The following is a 17656-nucleotide window of genomic DNA, read 5'->3' as shown; positions in this document are numbered from 1 at the left end:
ACATTGTATTAAAGGAAGTTTTGTAAAGATAAAAGATGTAATGCTTTGAATATTTCAAGAAACGCACTTAGTTAAGTTAAACCTCTCACTAGATTTGATTTTTCTCCACTAATTGTGTTCGCAGGTAAGAAACTGGTATATACTGTATATATCTCTCAAAATACACCCGAGATGTAAAAAATGTATATTAAGCAAACATACTCTTTGAAAGTGCTGCAAACATTTGAGCCTTACAAGAATACACTGTTTCAATAAGTAACAAAAATTCAATATCCAAATGATTTCTATAAACATATGACCTAACAAGCCTATAAAGTTATTCTATTTACTATAGTAATATTATACACTTATTCTAATCATACCTCCTATCATGGTATTAATAAAAGCACACATTTTATGTACAATCCTAAACACCACTCAGGCATTTGACAGGGAGTAAAGTCAAGCCCAGTGGCCACATGTACCAGCCAATGCAGGTAAATCACCTCCATGCAAGGGTGGACCCTGCACACCCACTACCAGTGCATCCAGCAGCCACACACCCCTCTGGCCATGAGTTCAGCCAGTGAGTGAATCAGCACTACCACCATGGTGTAGAGAAATACTAGAACCCAAGGTCATCCAACGAAACCGAATAGTGGAAGATTCAAGACAGACAAAAGGAAGTACTTCTTCACAAGCATAGTTAAGCTATGAAATTCGGCTGCAAAGGATGTGGTGTTGGCCACCAATGTGGACAGTTTTAAAGGACAATTAGACAGATCCATGGAGGATATGGTTATCAGTGGCTACTAGTCCAGAATCAGAGGCAGCATCCCTCTGAATGCTAGTTGCTGGGAAACAATGGGAGAAGTCTGTTGCCCTTGTGCCCTGCTTGTGCGTTTCCCATGGGCACCTGGTTAGTCCAGGATGCTGGACTAGATAAGCCTTTGGTTTGATCCAGCAAGACTCTTATGTTCTTATATGTACCAACCTACACAAGTAAAGCACTCCCTTGCAAGGGAGGATCCTGATTGTTGCGGCCAGCCTGCCCATCAGCAGCAGGGAAAACAGGACCCATCTGAGAACCCCTAGCATTTTTCATAGATATACTTAGCTAGTTTCATCGGTTCCCTTCCAACCCAATATATCTTGATTAAAGCATCCATTTTAATAACTAACAGAAATTCCTAACTCGCTGAATTCCTTTTCTTCCTTTCAAAAACCACAGCTGCATGACACCTATTCCAAATTATTTTGCATTCTTTCCAAGTAATCTTTATTTATTTATTTATTTATTTACAATATATGTATACCACTCCACATCACAGATTTCAGAGCGGTGAACAAGATAAAAGAAAAAAACAACCCATAATTAAAACAATTAAAACATTTTAAAAGAACAGATTCTGAACTTAATAAACAGCAGCTGGTCACTCAGGGAAGGCCTCTCGAAATAACGCCTTCAGGAGGCACTGAAACCAACACAGCATTGGTGCCTGCCTGACCTCCAAAGGCAGGGAGCACTTTTATGATTCAAGATGGCTGGAGCTTGTGTAAGATCCAATTAATGGAAGCCTACCATGGACCACATCTCTAAGCATTTAAGATGCAAGATGCAGCATACCAGCAGTGCCATCAAGCTGTTTCTAGCTGACAAATTATCCTCAATTCAGCTGTTGGGACCTGGAAAAAACTATCCAAAAGGTTTCATTCTTCCTCATCTTTTTTCCAATTAAATCAATTATTTTACAACACTGCTGGCCTGCTGGATCTTACATATCTAAAAAAGGAACAGAGTGAAGACATGTCAGAAGTCTGCAATACTGAAATCATCTTTGACATTTCAATATTGCCTATTGCGTCCAAGGACTCCAGAGCAGTGTCAATCTGTGACTTGACACTGAGGTACTATCCAATATATTCAACAGGGAAATCAATAGATACTTATTCTGGGTACTCTATTCATTGGTAAAGCTGACTTAACACTACTTCACATTTTCTCTTATGTGAAAAGTATTAAACCTACAGCTAGTCCCGTGACTGATTTGGCTAAAGTACATTCATTGAAAAGGTGCAGGCAATCAACGCTTCCAAGCACAAGTGGATCAGCTGAATACATGTGCATACACAAAACAATTTATACTTCTTTTTGCTTTTTCCTACAATGAGGTGCTTTCCAGGTAAAAAACACAATGTCTGGCTTTATCAACATGACAACCCATATTCAAGGTTGAGTATGGGTTGAACTGTGGGTTGTTGTATTGTGTGAACCCAGCTGTGCTAACCAATTATGGTTTGTTAACTATGAACAACCCACAGTTCACAATCCAACAACAAACCATGGGTTCTCTTTGTGGGTTGTTTGTGGTTAACAAACCATGGTTTGTTAGCACAGCTGGATTCACACAACACAAAAACCCACATCTCCACAACAAACCATGGTTCAACGACAAACCACAGGTCAACGCATACTCAACCTTGAGTATGGGTTGTCGTGTTGTCTGAACTTAGCCACTGTGCATGAAGCACCTTTCAAACTTCAAGATATATTGAGAGAATAGAATACAAGAACCTCAGTAGGAAATAACTATGGACACTATAATTAATAGGGAAAAAGCAAGTGAGCATGTGTTTTTCATTCCCCCATCTCATTTAAGCAAAAATCCCATTTAGATTTACTCTAAGTAATGCATGAAAAAATAACCTTAACATCAGCTGACATTATTCAATCCATTTTGGAACAATAGTTTACACTTTTACCTGTAAGGATTTATTACATAAATCACACTCGCATATTAAAATCAGAACATACCTCTGAAGGATGAAGGCTCCTGTAAAGCATTACTTGGCAACCTAGCTGATCCACAGAAGAGAGCCACAGTGACTGGAGTCACAACTGAGCAGCACCTGATATTGGCTATTCGGTGGGCTCTTGTCATTTCATCATATATCAGCCAGTCTGTGGGCAGTGCCTGAATAGCTGCCACTTGACCATTTGCTGGAGGAATCTGTTAGCAGTAAAACGGAAGGACAGTTTAACAGATTCTCTTCTTTCAGTACAATACAAGAGGCAATCTAAAACATCAGTTTGCAAGTCAATATTCCCAGTTATTTGCAAAACAATGGGTTAGCAGGGCTGCATTAATAGAAGCATAGATTCCAAATCCCGGGAAATACTAGTTCCCCTCTACTCAGCACTGGTTAGGCCTCATCTGGAGTACTGTGTCCAGTTCTGGGCATCATACTTTAAAAAGGATGAAGACAAGTTGGAGAGGGTTCAGAGGAAGATGATCAGGAGACTGGAAACAAACCCTATGAGGAGAGACTGAAAGAACTGGGATTGTTTAGCATTGAGAAGAGAAGACTGAGGGGAGATATGATAGCACTCTTCAAGGACTTGAAAGGTTGTCACAGACAGGAAAGCCAGGATCTCTTCTCCATCATCCCAGAATGCAGGACCTGGAATAATGGGCTCAAGTTACAGCAGGGGTCCCCAACCCCCGGGCCGCAGACCGGTACCGGTCCGTGGCCTGTTAGGGACCGGGCCGCAGTGGGGTGTGGGAACCCCCCCTTACCTTGGGTCCACAGGGGGGGTGATCCGTCCCTCCCCCCGCCCCAGAATCCTCATTGGCCCTGGCCGGTTCCGCTCCACAGCAAGTCCTCAGAGCTGCCGGCCAGCTCCAGCCCTGTTCTTTGCAGTAATAGCCTATTACTGCAAAGAACAGGAATGAAATGCCATCCGCTACGCGGAAGCGATTTACGTCCCAGCGGCCGGAAGTCCGCCCCTGGCCGGAGCCTGTTCTTTGCAGTAATAGCCTATTACTACAAAGAACAGGGCGTCCCAGCGGCCGGAAGTCCTCCCCCTGCCGGAGCCGGCCAGCAGCTCCGTGGCGAGTCCAGGGCCGACAAGGATTCCTGGGGGGGAGGGACAGATCACCCCCCCCACGGACCCAAGGTAAGGGGGGTTCCCACACCCCTACTGCGGCCCGGTCCTATCCTCCCCCCAGTCCGTGGAAAAATTGTCTTCCAAGGACTGGTCCCTGGTCCCAAAAAGGTTGGGGACAGATGAGTTACAGGAAGCCAGATTCCGGCTGAACATCAGGAAAAATTTCCTTACTGTTAGAGCAACATGACAATGGAACCAATTACCTAGGGAGGTAGTGGGCTCTCCCACACTGGAGGCATTCAAGACGAGCTGGACAGCCATCTGTCAGGGATGTTCTGACTTGCATTCCTGCATTGAGCAGGGGGTTGGACTCGATGGCCTTATAGGCCCCTTACAACCCTACTATTCTATGATTCATCATTGCCTGGATGGGAGACTACTGGAGCGCCACACTCTCAACTTTCTAATGGATAAGCAGGATAACGAACTATGAGCATAACTCTAGTATCTTAGAACAAAAAATACATAAGCAGACATCCTAAAGAAAGCTTAAATGTTTAACAAATAAGAAAAGTTTAATTAATACATTCCTCCTTCATATAAAACTTGTGTATACAAGCATGCATGTGTTTATGTGGTACATGTAGGTACATGTAGGTACATGTAGGCATACACACCCCAATTATGGTATGGGGGGAAATGTGGAGAGGGCATCACTTTAGTATTTCTGTTAAACTTCCATCTCTCCTTCAAAAGGCAGATTCTACTTACAGAACAAAAGCACCTTCTAAAGCATGAATGGGGAACTTCCAGCCCATTAGCCAAATCTGGCATACCAGGCCTCCCCACCTGGCCTGCAAAGGCCTCCAAAGGAGCGCTCCTTGAGGTTGCAACATGCCACTATGAGAATGAAAATCCTCCCCTCTTCAGCTGGTCTGCAAAGATTAGCTGAGGAGGGGGCTCTGAGAAAGAATGGAGTCTTTGAGTGAATGAGGTGAGCATGTGTGTGGGCGTGTCTTTCTGTGTGAATGGGACATGAGAGAATGTGTGTGGGGGAGCACATGCCAGCAATAGCTCTGTTCACTTTGCGCATTGCCCTGCCCACTTCTGGCATGCGGCCCCCAATATCCCAGCCTGGGGCCAATATGGCCCTCAGGCTGAAAATGGTTCCTACCCTTATTCTAAACTCTTCAAGTGGCAAATTGGTTTTCATTTTCTATATTTTGTCATGCTTTATTCTATTAAATTATGAAAGAGAGATCATGACCAAGATAAATACTCCAAAATACTCCTTTGTATAGTGAACTGCTCACTGCACTGATTCCCACCCCAAACAAAATAGGCTCAACCTATATCCAAGTGCAAAATAACTACAGTCAACAGCACCTCCACAACACTACGGTGTCTCTTTTATATAATGCATGGATATGCCTACATAAAGTTGATTTGGCACATCCATTGGCCAAAAGCCACCCTGTAGGAATCAGCACAGAAACTGGCTTCTAAAATACACTACAGACATGGAGGAACACATAACCCAGATGCAGGAATGTTGTGTACACCCTAAGTAACACAGATATTCTGAGTTAAAATCAGGAAACATTGTTGGGTACTACAACAAGTTTAGCAAAGGAATTTAGCGAAGTCATCTGCCATACCATTCAACCAGGTCCTTTCTTTCCATGATGGTTCTCTTATTAATGGCAATACATGAATAAGCAAAGCATTCAAACCATTAAGGGCACAATCCTATGCATGTTTAGACAGAAAAAAGTCCTACAACTCCCAGCACTGTACCCTAAGGCTGTTCACTGAGCAAATGAGCTGTCCTTCCTTTCCACTGCACAAGTCTGCCATCCTAATACTAAATTTTATGCTATCTTACCTTTTTATACTGGGGCTGGCTAAGAACTGAGGCAGGATGAAATCTGACTTTTTTTTCTTTCGGCCCAGTCAAGACAATGTTCTCTCTGTCAACGTGAACTACATTTGGATACATTCCAGCTACTAAGGCACCTTTAACCACGGCCCAGTTTTCAGAGTTTGTGTTAACGTCTCTTATATCACCACCACCTCTGGCTCTAACAAAACCTAAAAAAGGAAGAAAGTATATTCTGTTAATTACTTAAGAAACAGTTTTCATTTTCAAGCACACACGCCTAGCAAAGGTTAGCTTCTTAGTGTTACGGATTTGGCCTTTGCTAAGAGTTTTCAATCTATAGTTCCAGTATTTAGGAAGCCTTTGTCTGCCAGTTAACTGATAATTGATAGCTGATCAATGCACTTTAAAGAAAGCATACACCAAAACTTGACTTAGGTGGATTCAATTTTGGTTTTGTACTAACAAAAATTAGTAAAGGAAAATCTTTGTAAATGTTTTTTTTTTTTTAATTAGAAATATATTTGTAAATCACATCAATACATAACTTGCGTAAAAGTGCATAAAAACATTTCTGTTGTTAAACAGAGCTTTGCTAAGATTATTGAACCTTAATAGCTTAACAGGAAATAGAATTTCTTAAACATTTCTTGTTCTTAGGCTTCTGGTTCTAATAGCTTAAAAGGGACAGATCTCATTCTAAGTACCAAGTTCCCCATTCAATACTGAATGGGCTATCCAGCTGACAGGAACACAGGCTTGGTGAGCTTCTAATAAGAAGCACCCGCATTCTAAAATCAGCACATATTTATACTTTTTGTGTAGAAATTACCTCATAGCTAATATTTACTATCCCATAAATTAGGGCTCACAGTCTTAACTATCCTATTATTATTAAACATTCCTAAAAAATTAGAAGATACAAAAAAGATTTACATGTACAGCTTTCAGGCTCGATATGAGCAATTTTGAATTATACCTTTGAGAAGATAACTCTTTACTCAAAATTTGCCAACTAAGCTTAAGTCTATCAATCTGTATATCAAGCTTTTTGATGTGTATACCTTACACAGTATGTTTTGCTAATTAATTGATAAGCGAAAACTTTAACTACACTTTTGACCTGGAATAATACAGTCTCACATCTGTTCATTACTCATATAACTCTTTGGCCCAAGTGATAAGGTTTTAACTCAGCATATTCTCTTTGGATATCATCCAGGTCAACTTGACCATTACCTTTTATACCAGTTACAGTTACATCTACTCAGATAAGGAATGGGGACTTCTGTACTGTTCCAATCGATTCTGTATGTGGCAAGTTTGAGGGTTTGCCACACTGCTTGTGTGGCCTTTAAACTTGAAGACTTAGGGGAAAAGTCTTGGTCCTTGAAAGAAATTCCTTTTTGTCTACCCTTCTGAATATTTGTTGTGAGGCATGGTAATCAATTGTGAGGCATGGTAATCAAAATGGAAACAAAACTGGTTAATAAAAATAACAGATAAATAGTAGATGGCTAAATACCAGATTCTGGTGGCTTAACCCTATAATTTATTTTATGCTCTTACCTATTGGTATTAATTGCGTGTGACTTAAAAAAAAAAACTATGTTTCCATTACTTTCTGCCAGTGTAAGAATACTAGCTCTACTACTAATCTATGTATAGCCATAGGTGTGCCTTTGTTTTTATGATAGGATAACAGACCAGTAAGTAGCATTCACTATGTTGCTAACAAGCTGCACGGTGAATATTGCTACTTTAAAACTCAAGTACATATATAACTGTGACCAATTCATAATCCATTGCAATCACACAGCCAATCCAAGTACAACAGCAATAACATGTGCTACTAATTTCCTTGGGATACACTTCTTTACACAAGTCAATCAAGGCTTGATCATCAGGAGAAACACCCCAAACTCATGCCTCACAAGACAGCTACTATATCCATGATCATGTACGAAGGAACCAATACAGTGAAAAGCAGGATGAATGTTTAAAGACTTTTGGGGAGAGGGGGCATTCAGGTTAATGAAAATATGTGTATAATATACCTGATGCTCTGAGCTGCCCAAGCAACTGAGTTCTCATTCCTATGATAATCTCCATCGTTGCTTGAGAAAGGAAGTTCTTCTCACAAAAAGCTCTTTCCCAGCCATCACTTCTTGCCTTTTGCCATGCCTGCCAAACAAGTTGGTTTAAAATGCCTTTGAGTGTCATTATTTTTTATAGGCAGGCAATATGCCATAAGTGGCCCTTTTAAATGCAATGCATTATAAACAAATACTTTTTAAATCTTAAATTTTCATTACGGAAAGCCTTGATTCCTAACTTACCAAGACCTATGCAATTTCTTTCTCTCTGCCTCTTAAACATATTGCCAGGGCAAGCCAAGTGTAGCTTGTGCCTGTGACCTACTACTCTGCTGGTGTCCACAGACACTTTGGGCACGGGGTAAGAACAATGATTCCCACCCATAAGCAAGTCCATACTTCTGCCTCTGAAGCAACTATCAAGGTTTGAAGAACTGTTCCAAAATCATTACACCATGAGGGCAAGAAAGTAATGAGAAGTGACTGATACAGCTTAAGCCCCAAGTGGTCTTGCAGTCAGTGAGAAAGGAAACATTTGGAAAAGGTCGAAAACTTTTCTACATTGACCTGCATCTACCAAAACAGTGATAGACGCAGCTACACCACTCTGCAGGGAGATAAACCACCTGGAAGTCCACACTTTTCATACTTTTCCATAGTTAAAGTAACTATATTCATCCTCCCCTGAGCATAGCATTACAGCAATCAACCTCAGCACACAGAGAGGGGATGGGACAGCCTTTCCCACAGGACAGTTACCAACATTATCTGCTTATGATAGTTTAACTTATTCTCATCTGATCCATGAAGGGATTTGGAGATCAACCAGATCATTAATACCATGGCTCACATTGCACCATGAGGACAACAGTGGAGAAGGGAAACCAGTGGCAGGTGGCAAGCAGAAGATAGCTGGCGGCAACAAGGTTGAGAGATCGGAAGTAGCACCAGAACAAATAAGACGTACAAAGGCTTGGTAACTGCCTCTGCCCCAAGTTTGCACTAGACAGCTTTCCCAGGTGAGCTGACCAAGCTGAAGTGCCTCATCTCTTTCAGATACATAAATCACAAGTGCTCTTTTAGTTGACTAGCAATACCTGGAAAGCCCGGAGTAGGGCCATATGGTCACTAAATGTTCCTGCAGTAAATCGTTTTCTGCACAGCATGGCTGCACGTTTTTGCGAGGCCTGTGTAGGTAGCACAAAAGGATCACGATATGCAAGAGTGCATGCGATGGTCAGAATAGGATCCAGGCACTTGAGAACAACAGCGCACAGCACCATTTTACCAAGATGGGGTTCTACTGGTAAGTCAGCCAGATGATAGCCAAGTTCTGTCAGATCCTCCCAGGTATCCATAGCATCTATCGTCTATTAAAATAATAACAACCTAGGTCAGCATACAAAGAAATGCACAATCCAAGTAGTTTACTAGGGAACAGTTAAGCTCCACATTTAAATTAGCTTAACATGTATTTCTTCTGTCGTGATTTCATTCAACTATGTGAACAATTAAAAACATACTCAGCTATTCTCATGTTGGTATAGGGAGTATTAGATCCCCGTCAGACTTAAAGAATAGTAACTTTTGACAGACATTGGCAGGGGCAAATTCTTTAAGGGCAAAGTGTTAGGTCAGGAACAAGTGAAATTGGGCATGGTCTTTACAGAGATTTGCAAAGTTGGTAACTAAACATTTGTGTTGAAATGCGGTGCATTTAGATGGCATGATAAAAGCCACTAATAGCAATAATAGAGGTATAGACATAGGTTTATTTTGTTTACTCACCTTAAGCATCTGCACAGCATTTCTCACAATTAAAGCAGGAGGTGGTTCTGGGGCTTTCATTAAAAAGTCAGCAATTGGACAGTTGATGGGAGCTAGCAATTTTGTATGCAAACAAAGCTCCTAGAAATTAAAAGACACCTTTTTCAGAAAGCCCAAAAATAAAATACAAATTTCCTTAAATTACTGCACAATCCTATCCACGTCTACTCAGAAGTAAATCTCACTGCGTTCAATGGGGCTTGCTCCCAGGTGAGCGAGTCGAAGACTACAGTCTTAAGATTACACAGGGCTGAATCCAGCATTTGCCTTAAAGAGCTCTTTCTGTATATAGAATAGCAGAGTATTTCCACTAATGCAATGGGGGGAAAGGTAATTTTTCATCAATTCCCTCCTCCCCAGTGCTCCTCAGATATCTGCTCCAGAGGGTTGGGACCCCTCTGGAACAATGACGGTGGTGGTACTGGGGGCTGCAGTGAGAGGGAGAAATTGGTGAAAATCACCTCTTCCTCCATCAGTGGGAACATTCTAAGTGTAACACTCCTTAGGACATGCTACCACCAGCAGAAGGAATCACTGGATCCAATCCAGTAATTATCCCAAGTGTTTACACATTAAGGGGATCCATTAGAACAGCAATCCTACAGTCCCACCTCAAGAAGTGTTCTATTCATCAACCCAATGTCTCCTAAAAAAAATGCCGGCCGCCTTGTGACTTAACAAGCCCTTATGAAAATCACACATTTGCCCCTGACATTTGGAAATCAGTGAAATTAAATACACATATGATCAAATATAAAGTTTTAGCATCCCTTCTGTCCAGAAGATATGGAAAAATGTGTAATGAAAGAAAACACAAGAATATCCATTGTGTCACTAAAACTAAAAGTAAGCCCCTTCAAATTCAATGGGACTCATTCCCAGTTAAGCATTCCTATGATTGCAGCTTAAGAATCACTGTTCATCAACTGCACATTTCTGCTTAAATTACAATATAAACAGGAAGCAACTAAATTAGCTTATCAATTGTGCTAGTCCAGCAGAGCAACACAAACTAAACTTGCAACACCTGCATCAGTGACCATCGCAAGATTCAACAGTGCAGCATTGTATAAAGCTGTTGCTCAGCACACAATAGGGGTGAGATGCAAGACAATTCCTCCATGCAGCATCTGATAAAATGTTGTACAAATACCTCATTCATTGTATTTAGCAGAGAAGTGCTGGATCATTTGTAGAGGTTCAAAATATTTTGAGGTATTCCATGCGAAATCCCTCAAATAGCAGCTTTCTACATATGGGTTCAATTCAGACATCACACTAAACCATGGTTAAGGAAACATACCTATAGTTTGGCATGACATCTGAATTAGCAAACCATTGTTACAGCCATTGCTCCGACTCTGGAGACTGCTGCACCATGTATATGGATGTAAATTTATGAAACTGAATGGTGAGAGAACAGAAAATAAAAGCAGACTAGCACCACTAAGCTATGGTTAGTGCAAATTGTGGTTTGATGTGATGGCTGAATTAAGCATTATGTTAAAGCTTGTACAGACATAATGAAACAAAGGAGAAAGATCACTGACCTGTAGAGGCATTCTTAGAAGTTCCGGAGTCTGAAATTCCAGCATATTTTGAAATCTTAGTCTACTGAAAAGACGGAAACAAATTCCAGGCCGACAACGTCCTGCCCTTGGAAACAAAGTATTATTTAAGGTAAATCAAAAACACAGAAAAAGTGGAATTAATGAAGCAAAGCATCAAAGCATATCTCAATGGTATCTCCAAAAGAGACAATAAGATCTACAAACAATCACTCTCAAAAGTGTTGTTAATTAAAAACTCCCGTCTCAAAGGCAATAATAACATAAGCTTGATGACAACAGTATAAAGAAGTTGTAAACCTAATGCTGGAGGGATTCAAAGTTGATACGGTGAGAAATATGACTAGGTGTCTCCCAAGCTATCAAACAAAGATGAAATTCTTTCCAGAAATGGTCTATTATTTCTGAGATAGCATACCTTCTTTTTGAAAAAAAGAATGGATTGTACCTAACCTGAGTATAGGAAAAAAAAATGATATTTGCATTACCTGCCCTTTCTCTGAACAGCACTGGCTTTAGAAATCCATACCATCTTTAGCATAGTTACACAGTTCAATGCATCGAAGGACTTCTAAAATGTTAAGAAAATACCTGTATTATGAGTTAGATTTCGAAGACTACAATAACATGGACATTTGCATTATCAAGGAATCTAAATTAACAAGAGATCCACATGAAGTGATTTTGTCGCATATTATAATTTACAAATGGTACTTAAGATCTCCTTTAAATAGGAAACACCAATATGTTTTGCTTACATTACAGAAGACTTTATATTCCTCTACCATACAATACCATTACATAATTTTTACTTTAAAACATATGGGTTAACAAACCTCTTTCATTTTTCCAGAGTCAATCACAAAGACAACATCGTTAACTGTGATGCTGGTTTCGGCAATATTTGTAGAAAGAATCTGCAGCAAAAATATAACATTATGCTGTAGTAACAGCTGATGTAAAAAAATGAAGATTCATGAATAGTTGAAAAGTCATTTGATACTTACTATTTTGCGGATGCCTGGGGGTGAGGTCTTTAGAACCTTCTTCTGATCAGATGTTTGCATATTTGAATGCAGCATAAAAACTTGGAATCTAGTAGCAAAGAAGTATAACTGAAATGAAGTATAATTCTGTAAGAGTAAAAGCAGAACAAAAACTCAAAATAAGAGTCATGCAGACTTTTACCTGTGAGCATTATCAGCAAACCTCTTGTCATCGAATAGTATGCGATCTCTCAAGCCAACAATCTCATCATATCCAGGAAGGAAAATTAAAACAGCTCCTGTAAGACAAAGCTCCAAAATTAAAGGAAGAGGAATCATAAATCTATGCTTAGTATCTCTTCTTTCATTAAGGGGTGCTTCAGACTAAGCCTGGATGGGGATGTGCTATATATGGCAGAGGGGAGAGAGTGAATGTAAGATTCATGCCCCAACTATCACGTAGCACCTTTTAGTGTGAAACAAAGCCTGCCTATCTACATTCACATGCATACAGGCCCTACTCATAAAATCCATCAACTGCAGAAGAGGGACTTGGCATATTCGCAATCAACTGTAGTCGTAAGAACTTAAGACTAGCACTGCTAACAGACCAAAAGGTCAATTTAGTCCAGTATTCTACTTCCAGCAAGCTCACAAGCAGAACATAATAAGCCTCGGTCCACACTAAGGCTTGGTGTGCATGTGATGACAATCCAGAGGATGGGTTGTCGTCGAATCATGGGGTGTTGCTGAATCATGGGTTGTCATTATGTGTGAACCCTGCACTATGGTTTAACTATATGCTAACCACGAACAACTCGGGAAGAGAACTCATGATTTATTATTGGGTTGTGAACTCTGGGTTGTTCATGTTAAGTGCAGGGCTCCTTTTGGATAGTGCAGGGTTTGCACATAATGACAACCCATGATTCAACAACAACCTACGATGCAATGACAACCCATACTCAACCCAAAGTCTGCATTGTCATTATGTGCGCACCAAGCCTGTGTGTCCTAGATGAAATGGAGCCAGTGCAGCTTAACCTCCAGTGACTGATCCTAAAACTTGTGTACATAATTTATAGAAATGGAAACAAGAACTACATCTATATTTACCTGCATCGCAACTATGACAGATATTGTACAGTAGGTGCATGATCAGGTCAAGATCCACCTTTTCATCATCAAAACTATGATGATAAGCTTTCAGGAGTTCTCTGTCTTCTGTACTAAGTTCACTAGCATTAGCATGGACCAAGGAACTTTCATCTAGATTACCAGACTCCAGTGAGGCACTGAAATACATAACACATAGAGTTAAATAAAATGAGACCATACTTCTGCAATATGGAAACAGGTTTAGATATACCCAAATGTTGAATGTGAAGATCAGAAGTTTCAAGGTTCCCTAATCCAATTCCACTAATATTTGGAAACTACAAAGGAGTCCTTCCATTAATCCAAGGGCCTTTGATCCAGCAGAGGTGTCTGCTAATTGGGGAGGGGTGTGTGGGTTTCCTCTTCACAACTCATGGGAACTTTGGATCCAATCCCAAATATTTACAGTAGTTCACTGGGTTCATTAACAATCCACAGGACACCTTAACTGAGCTATAGGATTATTCAATACTTTTTAATTCATTTTATCTGGGCTACTTTTTATGTTCTTTTTATATGTTTTATTGAGTTGTTGTTGTTTTTTTTAAAAAGCTCTCTATATGTAAGCATTCCTGAGAATGTGCATATAGGGCAATATATAAATACTTTTAAATTAATGAAATGCCTTGTGCTAAGTGACATGTCCTAACTTCTTTCTTCAGTATACCATAAATACACACAGGCTTAGAGCCAAAGAAAAGCAAAACTAGTTCTAAGCAGTCTACAAGTTTCTAGACCTCTGTTTTTCAACAGCAACTGCCTATGCAATGTGTCAAGCCACTTTTGAACTGGGGAGAGCCTCAAAAACAACTTGTGATATGGCAAGGGATATGCTCTTAAAAGAAATGAAAACAGAAATCTCACTGGATAGATGCATGCCATTGGGCACCCTTAAAGTAGGTTTTTGGATCCCAGCCCAGAAGTGTAAAGTATAGGAATCACCTTTTAAAGAAAAATGGGTGTTCACATTACACGATCCCATTTTTAAAACATGTTTGCACATACTGCATTACTCAGTATGTAGCTCAGTAATGTTTCCATTCATCCAATTTCTCAAGTGTCTCTCAAGTACAGACTGAATTTATGGAAACAAATCACTTGTTAATTTTCCACGAACCATTAATATCTTATGGTCTATACTCTACAGAACTCCAAAATAGTTTGGCTGCAAGCCTGGAATTAGCTGCACCAGGGAGAGAAAAGACAACAAAATGCAGTTTCCGCAATAAAAACAGCTTGGGGCTGTACGCTAGAGTATTTAAGACTTTTACTAAACATTAAGTTCCTTCAAACCATATTTAGAAACCCCTTAAGCTGCTTATCTTTACAATGAATTTTTCTTCTTTAAAATTTCTTAATGTAGCCCAGTAAATATTTCCAGGTGCTAGAAAAAAATCATGCTGAATAAGGTTGTCCATAAATCAAGAATAGGGGGTGCCCCTTACATGAGTAGGAGCTCTGACAGGCTTCCCCATTTACTGCAGTAGTGAGCTCCCTGCATGTATTCTAGTGAATTCCAGAACTAGGAAATACATTACCAGTAGGATTCCAACAGGTCAACCACTTCTGTCTGTCCAAAGTGCTTGGCCCAGTCCAAAGCTGTCCTGTAATCATTGTAAAGACATTTAACAAAGCATTTTAATTAAGCACAAAAATGTAACTTAGAAACAAAGCACATTTTCAGTCCTTTTTAGGTACACTTGGGATAGCATTTCTAAACTTCTTTTATTCTTCTTATGCAAAATTCATTAGGCTGATTATATGATTAAACAGGAATAATGCCACTAGGTACATACAAAAACATTTGACTAAAGCTCTAGCTGCTAGTACATTTTCCATTAATACAAAGTAAGTAAAAAACTGAAGTACAGATAAGAGGACGGGACTGGACCAAAAGGTATAGTTCAGGGGTCCCCAACCTTTTTGTATCCGTGGGCACATTCAGGAATTTGAGAAACTGCTTTGAGCACCACCACAAAATGGCTCCCATGGAGAATGTGGCTAGTCACAAAATGGCCACCGTGGGGCCCTGGCCAGTCAAAAGTGAGCTGAAGAGGTGGTGGGGGGAGAGAAATAGTGAGGCTAGAGGCTGGCAAGCCAAAGGGGTAAAGGGGAGACAAAGAGCAAAGCTAGAGACCAGAAGAGCAAGAAGACTACCCTAATGTTTTCCAAAATATTTATTTTAAAAAGTTTTCTTGAAGGGGGAAGAAAGTGGAGAGCTTTGTGGGTGCCACTGGAGGTCCCCACAGGTGCTGTGTTGGGGACCTCTGCTATAATTTATATTCTTAAAAAACCACAAGAAGCATTAATCTAGTATACGTGAAGAGACAAGTAATTCGTTTATTGATACATTTTTACTGAGTAGTGCTTTCAGCTTTTAGGAAAAGTGCTCAATAAATACTATTATTGTTCACATAATCAAACGATTTTCCTGCTCAATTTATTTACTACACAGACAGTAATAGCTGGGAGGTGGAGGTACTGCACTGCAGTGTTTCTGCTTGTACTTGGATGGCCAATTCCAGAAGGTGGTACAGGGGATTATTGCTCTGTCCCTTGGCAGTTATGCCACGCAGCACCGCAAGGCTCTATTTTATCCCACACGCTGTATAACATCTACACGAAAACGCTGGCGGAGGTCATCTGGAGATATGGACTGAGTTGTCATTAATATGCCGATGACATCCAGCTATCTCTCTCCTTTTCATCAAACCCAAATGAGGCAGTGGGTGTTCTGAACAAGGGCCTGGGTGTGGTAATGGACTGGATGAGGGCCAATAAACTGCGACTCAAACCAGACAAGATGGAGGTACTGTTAGTGGGTGGGTCATCTTCTCGGCTAAGTGACATTCATCTGGAGGGGAGTTGCACTCTCCCTAAAGGATCAGGTTCATAGTTTAGGGGTGCTCATGGATCCAGCACTCTCACCGGAGGCACTGGTAGAATTGGTGGCACAGAGCACCTTTTATCATCTTAGGCCAATATACCAACAATGTCCTTTTGGAGAGAGATAGCCTAGCTACAGTTATCCTTGTTCTGATAACCTCTTGTCTGGATTACTCCAATGTGTTATACATGGGGCTACTTTTGAAAACAGTCAGAAAACTTCAGCTGGTCCAAAATAGAGCAGCAAGATTGTTAATGGGGACTGGCCAATGTGGTCATATTATGCCAGTACTTTTCAATCTGCACTGGCTGCCAAATCATTTCCAGCCCTGACTCAAGTGCTGGTATTAACATCCAAAGCCCTAAATGGCCTGGGGCCAGGTTACGTGAATAGACTCCTCCCATATACACCTGCCCAGACCCTAAGATCAGTTTCATTGGTCCTGCTCTGGAAGCCCCCACCAAAGCAAGTGAGGTGGGTGGCTACTAAGAGGGCCTTTTCTGCTGTGGCACCCTGATTGTGGAATGAGCTTCCCAGAGAGACTTGCCTGGTGCTTACACTGTGCTCTTTCCAACATCATGTAAGGACCTTTTTATTTTCCCAGGCATTTGAGTTTTTCAGTTTGTGTTTTAAATCTGGTATTGTATTTTCTTTGTACTGTGGCTAGGTTCTATTTGGCAATTTTTTTTCTTTTTCATACTGTAGTTTTAAACTTTTAAATTTTTATATTGTATTTTATCGTCTTCTATTTTATCGTTTTAATTGTTCTGAACTGCTCAGAGAGTTTTGGCTATTGGGTGATATAGAAATGTAATAGTAAATAAATAAAAAAACTTATTTAGTCTTATGTAAATAGGGTTCTGTTGAATCTGAACAAGAACAAAACCAAGGCATACTGGGGTAAGAAATTCCGAATATGAGCTCAACTAATAAATATAAGTTGTCAGGTGATATAATTCACCGATCCCAACTTGAATGAAGTGTGAACACATAAAAGCAGTACAGAAGGGGAATTTGTACAGAATTGGGACATTACACTATCGATTAACTATGTCTTGTTGTGTTGTTTGAACCTGACAAACTGCGGTTAATCTTAGCTATGGCCAGTTTGTTGTTGGCTTGTTTCCACTGACCAAGGTGATCCACAGTTTGTCAGACTCAGACGACATGACAAGCCACAGTTATTCAAAAATGGAAACTTCTGAGTTCCTCCTTGAGGACACGCCAGCGGAGGGGGCCGGGGGAACGCATAGCCAAGCCCACTGTAGCGTGTCCTTGTAATGTTAAGCCATGGTTTGGCATTACATGAGAACCAGCTCTATAACATTTAGCTAGGCCCAGTAGTAGTTATATTGTTGAAAACATCTGCATAACGTTTAACATAACC

The 17656-nt window shown here is 40.4% G+C and overlaps 1 protein-coding gene across 3 annotated transcripts in view; it reads right to left on the bottom strand.

Moving 5' to 3' along the window:
- Positions 1 to 17656, bottom strand: part of YTHDC2 (YTH N6-methyladenosine RNA binding protein C2) — a 55783-nt gene that overhangs the window by 23664 nt on the left and 14463 nt on the right. For all 3 annotated transcript variants that reach the window (XM_084833879.1, XM_084833880.1, XM_084833881.1), the window contains exons 12-23: positions 14921 to 14986; positions 13341 to 13519; positions 12427 to 12523; positions 12246 to 12333; positions 12075 to 12155; positions 11727 to 11809; positions 11221 to 11326; positions 9632 to 9751; positions 8941 to 9213; positions 7805 to 7931; positions 5754 to 5959; positions 2795 to 2990 (exon numbers count right to left, since the gene is read on the bottom strand). In XM_084833879.1, the coding sequence (XP_084690005.1) occupies positions 2795 to 2990; positions 5754 to 5959; positions 7805 to 7931; positions 8941 to 9213; positions 9632 to 9751; positions 11221 to 11326; positions 11727 to 11809; positions 12075 to 12155; positions 12246 to 12333; positions 12427 to 12523; positions 13341 to 13519; positions 14921 to 14986 (1622 nt within the window). The remainder of the gene's footprint in view (positions 1 to 2794; positions 2991 to 5753; positions 5960 to 7804; positions 7932 to 8940; positions 9214 to 9631; positions 9752 to 11220; positions 11327 to 11726; positions 11810 to 12074; positions 12156 to 12245; positions 12334 to 12426; positions 12524 to 13340; positions 13520 to 14920; positions 14987 to 17656) is intronic.

Source organism: Heloderma suspectum, chromosome 2, assembly GCF_057233095.1.
Source record: "Heloderma suspectum isolate Gila_16-S chromosome 2, 16-S_ref, whole genome shotgun sequence".
Classification (NCBI taxonomy): Eukaryota; Metazoa; Chordata; class Lepidosauria; order Squamata; family Helodermatidae; genus Heloderma; species Heloderma suspectum.
Note: the sequence above shows the minus strand (reverse complement) of the source record. Positions and strands in the feature narration are given on the sequence as shown.